Genomic DNA, 14722 nt, shown 5'->3' with positions numbered 1-14722 from the left:
AGTCTCTCGGGCTGGTGAGTGCTGGTCGGCACCGATCCTCTGTGCGGGAATCTCTCCGCTTTGCCCTCCGCACCCTTGTTGCTGTGCTCTCCTCCATGGCTCCGAAGCTTTCCCCCTCCGCCACCCACAGTCTCCGCCCATGAAGGGGCTTCCTAGTGTGTGGAAACCTTTCCTCCTTCATGGCTCCCTCCCACTGGTGCAGGTCCTGTCCCTATTCTTTTGTCTGTGTTTTTTCTTTTTTTCTTTTGCCCTACCCAGGTACGTGGGGAGTTTCTTGCCTTTGGGGAGGTCTGAGATCTTCTGCCAGTGTTCAGTAGGTGTTCTGTAGGAGTTGTTCCACGTGTAGATGTTTTTGTGGAGAGGAAGGTGATCTGCGTATCTAACTCTTCCACCATCTTGAAGCTCTTCTGTGTTGTATTTTTTAGATGGGGTTTGTTCAAAAGAAAGGCGCATATTGCCATCACATGTTTAAATCTCTGACAATTATTATGTAGATATTTAGGAAGTAACCTTTTAAAACTGTGAATTGGAAAAATAATACACCATAAACTTCATTTCTCTATGAATTCAGTCCAATGAAAAAATATCACAAACCAACCAATATGGTCAGACTGATTTTTTAAAATTTTATTTTTTTATTGAAGTATATTTTTAATATAACAGAATGGTAGTCTTTGGAAAGGAAAATAAATTTTTCTAGCTTTTACTGATTTCTCCACCAGTTATTCCTGAAAAGGGAAAAAAAAAACATATTAGTTTTGTGTAAAACGTACCAAATGACTTGTATTATAGAGAATTTCTTTTGCTGCTTTATGATTTTAATGTTAAGGGACTATATTGAATGGTCATGTACAAATTCATGCTACAATTCAACGGCACATTTAAGAGAATCAAGCTTGTTTTCCTCTATCTTCTTGTAGATATTATGCATTCTTGTAACAATTTAAAAGTGCAATGTTAATTCATTGCTATGATTTATTTGCACATATGTATATATTATACAGAACTTTTTTGTGTATGAGTGTTGGGTTCAGATCAACAGTCTCCTAATACTGAATGACTTGAAGTAGAATTCCTTCTCTGCCTTAAGAGACTTTTCCAGAAAAGTAGTACTCTTTCCTTTATCTGTTGTGAATTAAGTAATTAATATAATAAGGAATGAAATGCAAATACTTATTGAAAATTGTTAAATTTACATAATATCTTGAACTAATTCCCTAATTAATATCCTTTAATCTTATATAAGAGTAAAACAAATAAAAAACCCAAAGAATATAGCAGTAGACAGGGTTTAACTCAACATTTAAGCCTTTTAATTTCCTTGGCAAAGCTGCTGTTAAGAGGCATCATCAACAATACTAAAGGCTATCAAGTTTGGTCTTCAATTCTACTTTAAGTACTGATGTCACCTCAGTAGAAATTCTGATTTGGCTGACAGTCAAATAAAGCCTTGCCATTTTCCTGTCCAGTGAATGTTTATAACAGTAAAATTGGAACAGCTTTACAAAGGGATAAAGGAATAAGAGCTTGGAATGAGTGTAATCAATGAGCTAGTTGACCAGTGCCTTTCTTCCCAGGACAGTGTGTAATGACAAGTGGGGGGCAAGGCTGGTGCAGGGGAGGAGGTGGGGACAGGAGATTTGAGATCTAAATTGTCTCTTTGTTTATTTGTTTTCTAAAGCAGTGGTTCTCAGTGTGGGGTAAGAATGGCAGTTGAATAAATAACATAGAAAATGATCTGTGAGAACTTTAACAATGGTTTCTTTCACCCATAACTCAACCCCTTTCCCCCTATGGAAGTTTCTTCCCTATATTGACCTCTATTATTTTAGGATATTCAAGTCATAATCCATATGGATCAATGTCAGGAAGAACTGTCCAAAAGTTGCCTGAGTTTCTTACACAGGGTATGTGTTCCTAATTTCAGAGATCTTAGGCACAGACTCGCAGTACCTCTCCATACCCCACTTTCTGAATTTCATATAGTAAAAATATATTCAAAAGTGGGTTCAGAAGATGACATCTATATAATTCATCATTTTAAAATCTCATGATCATGTATGACTTACAGAAACAAATGCATGGTACTCTTTTCTCTTGAAAATTTCATTTCTTTACCTAAAAAACAAAACAAAACAAACAACAAAATGATAAAATGTACTTCATTTCCTAGTATTAGACCTATCTTTTCTGGGTAATCTTTATTCCTTAAGAAGTTGTGCCCTGGTGATTTCTTCATAACTCATATTTAGAATACTCTAAGCCATCAGACTTAGCTTTTGGAAACAAAGAACTGGTCAAATTACTCAGTGAAGGTCCTTTATAAATTCCTTTGGCTACAGGAAACAGTCTAAGATATTTAGCAGTGTTTTCAAGGCCCTTTTTTATCAATTTCTTTTTATCCATACTTTCTTAAATTTCTCTCTACCTTCGTGTGAGTCATGAAGAACTACAAGTATGTATATACTGGTAGAAGGAGAGTGTTTTGTGTCAAAGAAACCTACTGAAGAAACATGTTAATGTGTGGAGTATTGGAGAATAATGATGGCTCTTCAGACTTCTCTGGAGCAGTTCCAAGCAACCATTTAACTTGATTCTCATCCCTATCAGAACAAGGGAACAAGAAGAAAAGTTGGTACCCCCTTCTAGGAAACAACTACTAGGAGTATTCAATTAGTAACAATATACTTTAGAAATTATTCACTGTTGGGTTTAAGCTCTCATTTGTTTTCAGCCTGTGCCCAGGGTTCAGAGTATCTTTGAAGTACTTTGGAATCCCACTTTCCCCTTTATAAAATAGGCACATTTACTAAAACTTGGGGACAAAGTGCTTCTAAATATTTTTCAAAAAATCATTGTTTTAAAAAAGTTCAGAGAACTATTCTTTAGGTCAATATGAGTAAGAGAAACTGCCTGAAACAAATTTTAAAAATAACAAAAATATGAGAAACAACAGTTTCTCAAGATCTAAACATCAAGTTATGAAGGACACCAATCCCTAAGAGACAGGAAGCAAAGGAGATGAACCCTATGATTGTCCTATCTTACTGCCTGGATTGTTTCCAGGACTTAGTGAAGGGAGATGGACCTGGGTGCCCAGGAAGACCAAGATAGCTGAAATTCACAGGGCAGAGAATCTGAAGGAAAACGGTGGACATAGATACAAAGATCTAAAAAGGTTAGCCTATGTCCATAGCAGCATTATTTACAATAGCCAAGATATGGAAACAATGCACATGTCCATCAATAGATGAATGGATAAAGATGTGATATATATACATATACACACACACAATTTATTACTCAGGCATAATCAAGAATGAAATTCTCCCATCTGCAACAACGTGAATGGATGTAGGAGTATTATGCTTAGTGAAATAAGTCAGACAGAGAAAGACAAATACTCTATGTTATCACTTATATATGGGATCTAAAAATTAAAACGAATGTATATAACAAAACAGAAAAAGACTTACAATTATAGAGAACAAACTAGTGGTTATCAGTGGGGAGAAGGAAGCTAGGAGGGACAAGATAGGGAGGGGTATGGGATTAAGAGATATAAACTCCTATGTATAAAATAGATAAGCAACAAAAATATATTGTACAGCACAGGGAAATATAGCCACTGTTTTGTAATAACTCTTTTTTTCTTTCAACTTTTTTTTCTTATTAGTTATCTATTTTATACATATTAGTGTATATGGAGTATAATCTATAAAAATATCAAATCACTATGATGTATACCTAAAACTAATATATCGTAAATCAACCATACTTTAATATAAATAAATTAAATAATAAATAAATAAATATGTTATCCTAAGGTTTTCAACCAAGTATATATTATTCACATGAAGATACTACCTCAGGTCAGGTAAAGAACCACCTGAAAGGACAAAATGGAACAATATCTAGTGCTTGCACAGAGCAGGAAAAAGTTTTTGATCACACAAGCCGGAGTAAAAAAAGCTCAGATTTCACAGGGCACTCAGAATAGCTTGATCTCTGCAATGGGAAAAATTAGCCTTAGATCAAAATGTTTCTCTGTTCCTGTTTACTAAATGTGAAAATCACAGTAACCTAATGGTATCCTAAAATAAAACTTTCTCCTAATGTCAGAAACAAGGCAGGGCTGTCCATCTAATCCTTTTTATTGAATATTGCAATTTAAGCCAGTACAGTATTCAATATATAATTGGATATAAATAAATGGCATCAAGTTTGGAAATTAAAATGTTCATCAGCAAATAAATGGGTAAAAATTTATGATACATCCATATAATCTAATACTACTTTCCAAAAAAATAAAAAAACTGAACTATTGATATGCATAACTACATGGATAAATCTCAAAATAATTGTGCTGAGTGAAAGAAACCAGACACAAAAAAGTATATACAGTATGATTCTACTTATATAAAATTCTGGAAAATGCAAACCAATCTGTACTGACAGAAAATAGATCAAGGACAGGAAAAAAGGGAAGGGTGGGAATATTAAAAAAAAAACAGGAGGAACCTTCTGGCTGTGGTGGATATATTCATTATCCTGGTGATTTTTTTCATGGGTGTGTATATATATGTCAAAACTTACCAAAGTATACACTTTCAATATTGGTATGACATTGTGTCTCAGTAAAGCTGTACAAAATATTTCAGCTGATACAGTATATATTTGCTTGTGGAGAGACTGTTTCTTTCCTGCTCCTACACCTCTCATGCATCACAGGAGTAAGACTGAGGCAACCCACCTGGTCAAGAGAAATAGAGGACTGAGGTCCTGGGGCAGCTGCTGCAATTTCTGCTTCATCAGGCTCTGTCACAGCAGGTGGCTCAGTCTCTGGGATAGAAGGTGGGTTTGTAGTAGGTGGGGCAAGAGACTTAAGTACATATGGATCGGCTGCAGTAGGTGCAGCTGTATCAGGTGGGAAATAAGGTCCCATAGGTCTTTTTGAGGGAGGAAGAAGGCGGAAAGCCCAAGGAGGGGGTGGATGATGGGACAACCAAGAAGGTATGGGAAAACTAGAAATGTGGTAGAGGAGGGCTCCAGGAGCAGTGAGAACCCAGGGATATGAGGGTACCCCGGCATCACGGTCAGGATTCCCAGGGTAATTGGGGAACTTATTCCTTGTAGGATAGACAGGAGGAGTGAAATCACTGTCTGGTATGGGATAAGGAATATTCAGAGTTGGGTTAACTGGGTAAGGACTGTCAGGATTGCCGCTGTAATCCTAAACGAGAGCAAAGAAGTCAGTTAAAGTTATTACCTCTATCTTATCGCTACATTACTTATGTTATGACTGTGATGATGTACAATGAGTAAAGGTTATTTTTTAAAGAATTCCAATTTAGTCTCATTCTCAAGGCTAATGTGCTTGCATCACTTACAAAATAAGAACTAATCATTTCTGAAGAAAATGGAATAAACTTCAATGTAAAAGGAAATATTTTGTGTGTCAGTGAACTGGAGTGTTATAAACTAAACAATATGCCAGCTAGGCCAGGACAACAATAGAAGAAAAGAAGATGCACAGTGTAGGATCAGTCCTTCCAAGCCTCTTTATCTGCACAGCACGCCTAGCTGGATGCCTTCAGGACCCGCTGAGTCTCTAAAGTGCCCCCAAGGGTGCATTCACTTAGTTATACCTTTTCTAGCTGTCCTTCTGAATTCCTCCCACCCTTCCTCAAAGCTTCTACTCCTTCAAGGCTAGGCATCTTAAATTGTTATTAAGAAGGAAAGCAGACTGGATGTGGATGATGACTGTTGGCTTTTTTGTTTTTTCCAATTGAGATATAATTAGCTATAGTTAACAATACCATATTGTGTGTTTAACAGTTGCTAAGAGAGCAGATCTTAAAAGTTCTCATCATGAGAAAAAAGTGTAACTATACGTGGTGATGGATGTTAACTAATTGTGATGATCATTTCACAATATGTACTATGGGCTTTTCATATTTAATTTTCCCGATAGTGTTTTAAATGAGAAAATTCTAAATATTACTAATGCATTTACTATTACATTTCACATGATTATTTTTTGGTAGAAGGACCTCCTCATTTTCCTTTAATTTCTCTAGCTTTGTCTATTACATGTATGTAAAACTGTCAGGGAGCTCCAAGGTCACAACATTATGTAAGAATTTATAGAAAATTAAGACATTTCTTAGTCTCACACACATGAAGTTTTATTTCCTATTATAACTTTGTCAGTTTTCTGAGCAAATTTGGTATGCATTTGTTTATATATTAAGACTCTAGATTCTTTGATTCATTGCATAGCCCAATTATAATCCAAGAAAGTAAAAATTTATGTAACATAAATATCATTTAAAATATAATAAGCCATATTTAATATTTCTTATCATATGTTTATTTTAATGGTAACTGGTTGATGGAGCTATTTTCTTTTCATGTATTCCAAGTTAACCTGTCAGTAACATGCACTATTGATAAACATAGACCCAATTTTCATATTTGTTGGAAATTACTGCCTTTTTTTAATCAGCAATACATTTCTATGATATAAAACTTTATTTATATAATTTTCATTTAAAAGTATTTACCTAATGAAGTGGCAGTGAAATTGGGCAGGATATCAATATGAATAAAAAATTACAATATGTGTGAATATAAATATGCTCATCCTTATAGATGCATTTTTAAATGAGACCATCACAGCAAGAAAAGATAACATGTTATGAAATTATTTAGCTTTTCATGGAAAAACTTAATAATACTGAATTATTTAATGTTATTAGACAGAAAATGCTATTTTAAAAAGAAAATTAATAATATAAAATATATTTCTTAAAATATATTTATATTTCTTAAAATATAAACAAATATAGATATATTTTACCTCTCCACTGGATGAGACAAAATTCTAAAACAACAAAGAAAACAAAGTTGGTTTTAAGTTTCAGACCCCTGAAAAAAATCTTTCTTTAGATCTCTACTGGCATTCAGAGTGACTATCACTGCCAAAACTCTGTGAGTAATGTAGAATTTTCTTTCTTAAGCAATATAGTTGTTTACCTTGCTTACCTATGACTGTGTAGACCCAGTCCTGTTATTCTAAATACCTTATTACAAAGTAGATCGGCAATGACTGATTTTAATGTCCTACTGGTTCCAGTGTTTCTACACTCTCTTTAAATTTTCTTGTTCATAACTGTTTACAAATACTTAGGTACAGGGAACCAAGTGTTTTGATTAATTCTTTGGCTAGTGACTTATTTACACCAGATATTTACATTAGATCATCATTTAGGTTTATCACAAAATCCCTAGGGACTAAACAAGGCTTTGCAATATAACTTCTCAATGAATATAGATTTTTCCTCAGTAGCTTTGGGATATTTTGTTTTTCTTGATAGATTTTCAAGAATTAAAAAAAGAAAAAGAGTGCCTCCTCTGTGCTGTCCACATGCTAGATCTTAGGTATTGGAAAGAACAGACAAGGTTTCTTTGCTTGTGTTTGGGTTACTGTTTCCCAGCTATCAAGCTTCTTCATTAAAATTTAATATTGTGTATCATATTCTTTCCAATTTTAGGTTGGTTTCCTGAATTACTGAGATAAAATATTTGCTCCTGGATCATATTGTCACCTGAAGGTATGATGCATAATACACAAGTGATAGATGTTCCAGAGTGTTCACAGAGACAAATGTCAATGATTCATACTGTGACCAGAGAGCCCTAGATTCTTATGATTAGTCTTAACTTTTATAAGAAATTCAAAGTAGTATCTCATTGTTTTCATTTAAAAAATTATTTTCAAAACCTTTCTACTTCTTCTCCATATATCTAATGGTATTTGGTTCAAACTGCACACATCCAGATCATATCTCTTGGCCTTTCCTTGCTAGATTGTCATGTTTATCTACTGCATGCTTGTGGATAGATACCAGTATCATTTTCTTAGCATGCTCCTGTCATCAGAATTGAGGCAAAAATGACAAAGAACTAAAAAAATTCTAATATATGTCAAGTGATGAATGTTTTAGTGTCCTGCGTCATGATAATTTATGAGTATTTGCTGCACAGAAGTCATTTAGCATTTTGGGACATACTCCTCCTGCTGGTAATTCCTAGGTCATGCTTTCTTCTGCTCTAATCTTTAATACAGGCAAAGCCTTCCCAGATTAATCTCTTAGTTTGCTGAAGTAAACTTAGTACAGTATTGTCATAAAATTTCATAGAGGCATGAGGAGGAAACCTGGGTATAGCAAAAATTTTATCACACTCTAAAGGGAGTACACTTAATGCTTCTGCTCATTTAAAAGAAATAAAGACCTTACAGTAAATATGTTTAACACAAATATATTTATACTCCACAAATATTTTTCTATCAAATAAGAAGAGATTAATAGCATTAATATTTTAACAGCAATAGTTGTCACAAAATTGCCTTGTAAAAAATCAGAGAGTTTTAAAATGTAAAATATACTTTAAGGTAAAAACAAATACATTTATACACAGATGAAAAAAAAGTTTTACCTCATCAATGAAGTAGAAACACTTCTAAAACAAAAGGAAAAATATTAATTGACTATGGTTATTCATTTGAAAACATCTGTACCCAGATTTTATTACTGAAGAATTTGTACAACTGTATTATTAATATAGTTAATTTCTTCTTGAAATATAAATCGCTAGTATAAATTAGTTGTTTATTATTGTTATCATCATTATATTTTTTTAACATAGACCATTGTCTCAGGAAATTTTATATTGGCTGATAGATTTCGGTTTGTAATTTTCTACATGTACATAAATCTTACCATCTGAAAAATCATTCAGTCTTTTTCATATATCTTGTTTTGCTGTTCTCTTTCACCTTTCAGGTTTTGTTTGCATTTGTGTTTGTGTTTGTCTGTATGTATGTGGTTCATAGCCACCTCTTAACAGTTGCAGAAGGAACATATGTCCAGTTGTTTTCCAGTTAAGCTTCAATATCTTTTATGAATTTCTCACAGATTATACAACAGAGTATGAGATAAGAATGACAAGATAGTGTAGGAAACTCATCATTTACTATTTTAACAATTAGAGTTTAAGTCAGGTGATTTTAGGAGATTGGAAAATATCTTGAAATTTTCACAGGGTGATAATTAGTAGTATCAGTCAATAATCTGATAATAATAGTTAATAATATCAAGTAGCATTTGAGCTCCTACTATATCATAGGTGCTCTGTTAAGTACTTTACATAATTATCATATTTAATCTTCAAAGCCATCCTATGGAGTAGATGTCATAATTTTCTCTTTTTCCAAAAGAGGATATTTAGCTCACTTGTTGGCTAGGATTAAGAATTTTCCATCAGCTATTTCTTACATTAGAGGCTCATCTATTTATAATACACTGATAGTCATTATGTCCATTTACTTTAACTCCATCAAGTATTCCTTGTGACTCTACATAAATACCTCCAGCAGTGGGACTTCACTGCCAGAGGAAGCCTAATCCAGTTTTCTATAATTTGAAGACATAACCAGTGAAGATCATCTTCATGGAATTCTGGTTCCCTTTAATTTTATCTTTCTCCAGCCCACTGCATTTCTGAATTCACTTCTTCTCCTTGCTGTTTATTCATTTTCAGATTACACAACTTTTTAAATTCAGATTTTTAAAAAATTTCTTTTGAAAAGTTTGGCACAGCAAACCACATGTCCATTAACATATCTCTCTGCTGCATCATTATCAACACTATAATAATTTATACCATTAACACGAATCCCTGTCTATAATTACTTGATGGGTATATTATTGCTGTAATTTAAAAAGTCCATTTGCTCACCCTTGCAGAAGCGACACACACAATGCAGGCCCAAAATAAAAGCTTCATTTTGATTGACCCTATGAACATTAATATTATAAATTGGTTGTTTCAGAAAATATACAATGTATTTTGTACTTCTCTTCTAGAGAGTGACAAAAGAATGTATGGCTTTATTAGTCTGACTAGGAAGACCCTTCACATAAAATCTGGTCCCGCTATTTAACTACTGTCAGCATTACCTAACATAAATGACATCAAAGCCCAAATTATGTTTTTTGGCAGATGTCTTTCAACAACTAATTGGCTTCTGGCTAAACTTCCTTAAGTGGAAGTCACCTCATTTACTTACCTAGGGATACACTTTGCAATTAATTTGTCTTGGAGGGCTTACCAGGAAATAAAATTGCTTAAAAGTAGCCATTCTATGGGTGCTTTATTGAGATTTTCTTTTTATAGCTTCACTGGGAGATTGGTATCACCTACTGGGAAACATTTCAGGTCCTAAAGGTGTTTTCACCATGTGCTATGACATAAAAATTTAGGAGCTATGATAAATGCTATGCTCCAGCTTAATCTATTGTAATAAAATATTAGGTCTGAAATATATGGAATATATGGAATTCATCCAAATACCAGATAATGTTTTAACACTGGGGACTCAAGTGAAGCTCTGCTTACATGTTACCCCTAATATTGCTTACATTTTAACTTGGGAAGCTAACCATATAGAGAGAGTTTCAGAAGTCAATTGGGTATGTCTGTCTAATATTGGGGGACAGAAATTTAGAGCTGAAGTTATCTAGATAATTAGGAGTTGATTTTATCAGCTGATTGTTATGTGGCAATTAAAATGTTTAAAGTGGATAACATATTTTGGAAAAAATATGTTGAATTTGAAAAGAAGTGGCTGAGGTCAGAGCCCTAGAGAACATCAATGTTTGTGCAGGAGAAAGAAAAGAAGTCCTGCAAAATACCTATAAAAAGTAGCTAGATAAAGACCGTTATAAGAATTACCAGGGGGCTTCCCTGGTGGCGCAGTGGTTGAGAGTCCGCCTGCCAATGCAGAGAATGCCGATGCCTGCCGCCTGCCGATGCACCGGGTTCGTGCCCCCGTCTGGGAAGATCCCACATGTCGCAGAGTGGTTGGGCCCGTGAGCCATGACCGCTGAGCCTGCATGTCCGGAGCCTTGCTCCACAATGGAAAAATTACCAGGAAGTAAATATCAACAGGTCCAAATAGAATGATGCCCCTAGGGACAACTTATTCTTCTTCTACTAAAATTTCCTCATCTGCAAGTTATAATATTAATAGCTATTAGAAATATAAGAGTACCAGTACCATACTGTCTTGATTACTGTAGCTTTGTAGTATAGTCTGAAGTCAGGATAGAAAGCCCAGAGATAAACCCACGGACATATTGTCACCTTATCTTTGATAAAGGAGGCAGGAATGTACAGTGGAAAAAGGACAGCTCATCAATAAGTGGTTCTGGGAAAACTGGACATGTATATGTAAAAGGTACATGTAAAAGTATGAGATTAGATCACTCCCTAACACCATACACAAAAATAAGCTCAAAATGGATTAAAGACCTAAATATAAGGCCAGAAACTATCAAACTCTTAGAGGAAAACATAGGCAGAACACTCCATGACATAAATCACAGCAAGATCCTTTTTGACCCACATCCTAGAGAAATGGAAATAAAAACAAAAATAAACAAATGGGACCTAATGAAACTTAAAGTCTTTTGCACAGCAAAGGAAACCATAAACAAGACCAAAAGACAACCCCCAGAATGGGAGAAAATATTTGCAAATGAAGCAACTGACAAAGGATTAATTTCCAAAATTTACAAGCAGCTCATGTAGCTCAATAACAAAAAAACAAACAACCCAATCCAAAAATGGGCAGAAGACCTAAATAGACATTTCTCCAAAGAAGATATACAGACTGCCAACAAACATATGAAAGAATGCTCAACATCATTAATCATTAGAGAAATGCAAATCAAAACTACAATGAGATATCATCTCACACCAGTCAGAATGGCCATCATCAAAAAATCTAGGAACAATAAATGCTGGAAAGGGTGTGGAGAAGAGGGAACACTCTTGCACTGCTGGTGGGAGAACAGTATGGAGGTTCCTTAAAAAACTACAAATAGAACTACCATATAACCCAGCAATCTCACTACTGGGCATATACCCTGAGAAAACCATAATTCAAAAAGAGTCATATACCAAAATGTTCATTGCAGCTCTATTTACAATAACCTGGAGATGGAAACAACCTAAGTGCCCATCATCAGATGAATGGATAAAGAAGATGTGGCACATATATACAATGGAATATTACTCAGCCATAAAAAGAAACGAAATTGAGCTATTTGTAATGAGGTGGATAGACCTAGAGTCTGTCATACAGAGTGAAGTAAGTCAGAAAGAGAAAGACAAGTACCGTATGCTAACACATATATATGGAATTTAAGAAAAAAAAATGTCATGAAGAACCTAGGGGTAAGACAGGAATAAAGACACAGACCTACTAGAGAACGGACTTGAATATATGGGGAGGGGGAAGGGTGAGCTGCGACAAAGAGAGAGGCATGGACATATATACACTACCAAAGGTAAGGTAGATAGCTAGTGGGAAGCAGCCGCATAGCACAGGGAGATCAGCTCGGTGCTTTGTGACCGCCTGGAGGAGTGGGATAGGGAGGGTGGGAGGGAGGGAGATGCAAGAGGGAAGAGATATGGGAACATATGTACATGTATAACTGATTCACTTTGTTATAAAGCAGAAACTAACACACCATTGTAAAGCAATTATACCCCAATAAAGATGTTAAAAAATATATATATATTTAAATGTATTGAGCACAATAATTTTAATGACCCTTCTATGTACACTAAAGGCCGCACATAACACATAAAAAACCTTTACTGGATCGTAAATGTGGCCTATATTAAATTAATATGGCAGATGTAATAAACATTAATCTATTCTAAAAAAAAAGAAATATGAGTAATATTAATAATTGTAAGGATAATTGAGACAAATATATAAATTACCCTGCACATAGCTGTTCAAATTGTTTTAGATATGATAATCATCATTATTACTTTGTCCCACTGAACATCATTGAAAAGGATAGATTACAGAGGAAATTTTTTTTTTTTTTTTGTGGTACGCGGGCCTCTCGCTGTTGTGGTCTCTCCCATTTCGGAGCACAGGCTCTGGACGCGCAGGCTCTAGACGCACAGGCTCACCGGCCATGGCTCACGGGCCCAGCCGCTCCGTGGCATGTGGTATCCTCCAGGACCGGGGCACGATCCCGTGTCCCCTCCATCGGCAGGTGGACTCTCAACCACTGCGCCACCAGGAAAGCCCACAGAGTAAATTTTAAAAAGCACCAAAAGAGCTATTAGCTTTGAACTAGAGGAAGATCACCACATCCCTTGAGACTTGAAGGAGACAGTTACAGTTACGTTCAGAGTTAGATCAAGTTATTGAAGTGTCATACTAGGGAGATGGATAGTGTTTAGGCTTGATGGACAAAATACTTGTCAATAAAGTAGAAAGGCAAATATTTTTCCAGTGAGATTTCTTCCAGGGAGTGTTGAAGAAGGCTGCTAACTCTAATGCCAACAAGACAAAGTTTGATAAGTAGTCTTTGGTGACCAACAATGTTAAAAAACAAACTTACTTTAGTGCTCAGCTCCTTGCATGGAGTGGCAATAGAAATTTAGTTCCTGGTTGGGTGTTTTCCAGTAGGATTAAGTACAGAGGTGCAAAGAGTTACATGAGTTATCAAGATGATATTTTAAAAAATCAAGGGTGAATTCTGAGCTGTGCAAGAAAGGAAGTGAGGTGAATAAGAAATAGAGAAAATGGAATGTAATAAGAGTGTTAAGGGATGGAGTGTTCTACGAAGACAAAGATAAAAGGGATGGAGTGTTCTACGAAGGCAAAGAAAAATTATCTTAGCTTCTACCTCTTACCCTTTCAAAATATATGGCATATGTTACCTCCTTCTGAAAAACACTTCAGTGTTCAGCTTGAATAAGAAGCGAGCCTAAGAGGGCTTGGACAGAATGGAATACAATGAGAGGGTTAAAGGATTGGAGTATTCTACCGTGTCTAAGAAAAAGTCTCCAATTTTCAAATCTTTTCACCAAAGGTACATATCATGTACCTTCACCCCCCTGTGAAAACTTTCACTCCCCTGTGAAAACTCCTCCAATGTCTTCCCATCATAAGCAGATGCTTAACACAAATTTCTAAGCTCAAATAATTTTCATCTTTATCCCTTCCTCCTAAATCCACTTTCCTTTATCTTTCCCTATCCCTTTGTCTTCTTGGACGTGTCACCCCCTTAGAGTTTTCCCTTACATTCCATGCATGAATCCACTTATTTGCTTTTCCTGTTTCTCCATTTGTTGATACCATTAATGCGGGGCCTTGGAAGGTTTATGTTCTCAATGCCTGACTCCCTACTTTAGTGTGACAATGTGACCCGGGAGAGGAGGATTGAGGGATCTGGTGAAGATTTGGGATTAATGCTGTGGCAGATTATGAGCACAAATAAATCAAAAATTGGTAAAACAATGGTTGAATAGTACTGTAAACCTAGCTGTGTTTGGAGAATATAATTTGTAGTGTTCAAGGTTATCCATTATGAGAAGTAAAATTGCATTACCCAGAAAGTGTACAGTTATTTTGGTGGTAATCAAGCTGGTTTAAAGTGATTGTTAAAGGACTGTTTATATTATCATCCATAGCCTAGTGGGCCAGTATGAACAATGGAAATGATGATTACACACCAAAGAATGCACTTGAAATTTTATTTTCAGAGGAAAAGAAATGTAGTTCTGCAACTCAGAAAGAGTAGGGAAAGGATTTTAAATAATCATCAGCTAAGTTTTATGAAAC

At 35.2% G+C, this 14722-nt stretch overlaps 1 protein-coding gene across 1 annotated transcript in view; it reads right to left on the bottom strand.

Annotated features, from left to right (window-relative positions):
- Positions 1 to 722: 722 nt before the first annotated feature.
- The window catches only part of PRR27 (proline rich 27), a 28022-nt gene continuing 14022 nt past the window's right edge, over positions 723 to 14722 (bottom strand). The window contains exons 14-15 of the mRNA XM_067734635.1: positions 4754 to 5233; positions 723 to 728 (exon numbers count right to left, since the gene is read on the bottom strand). Of these exons, the coding sequence (XP_067590736.1) occupies positions 723 to 728; positions 4754 to 5233 (486 nt within the window). The remainder of the gene's footprint in view (positions 729 to 4753; positions 5234 to 14722) is intronic.

Source organism: Pseudorca crassidens, chromosome 4, assembly GCF_039906515.1.
Source record: "Pseudorca crassidens isolate mPseCra1 chromosome 4, mPseCra1.hap1, whole genome shotgun sequence".
NCBI classification, from domain to species: Eukaryota; Metazoa; Chordata; class Mammalia; order Artiodactyla; family Delphinidae; genus Pseudorca; species Pseudorca crassidens.
Note: the sequence above shows the minus strand (reverse complement) of the source record. Positions and strands in the feature narration are given on the sequence as shown.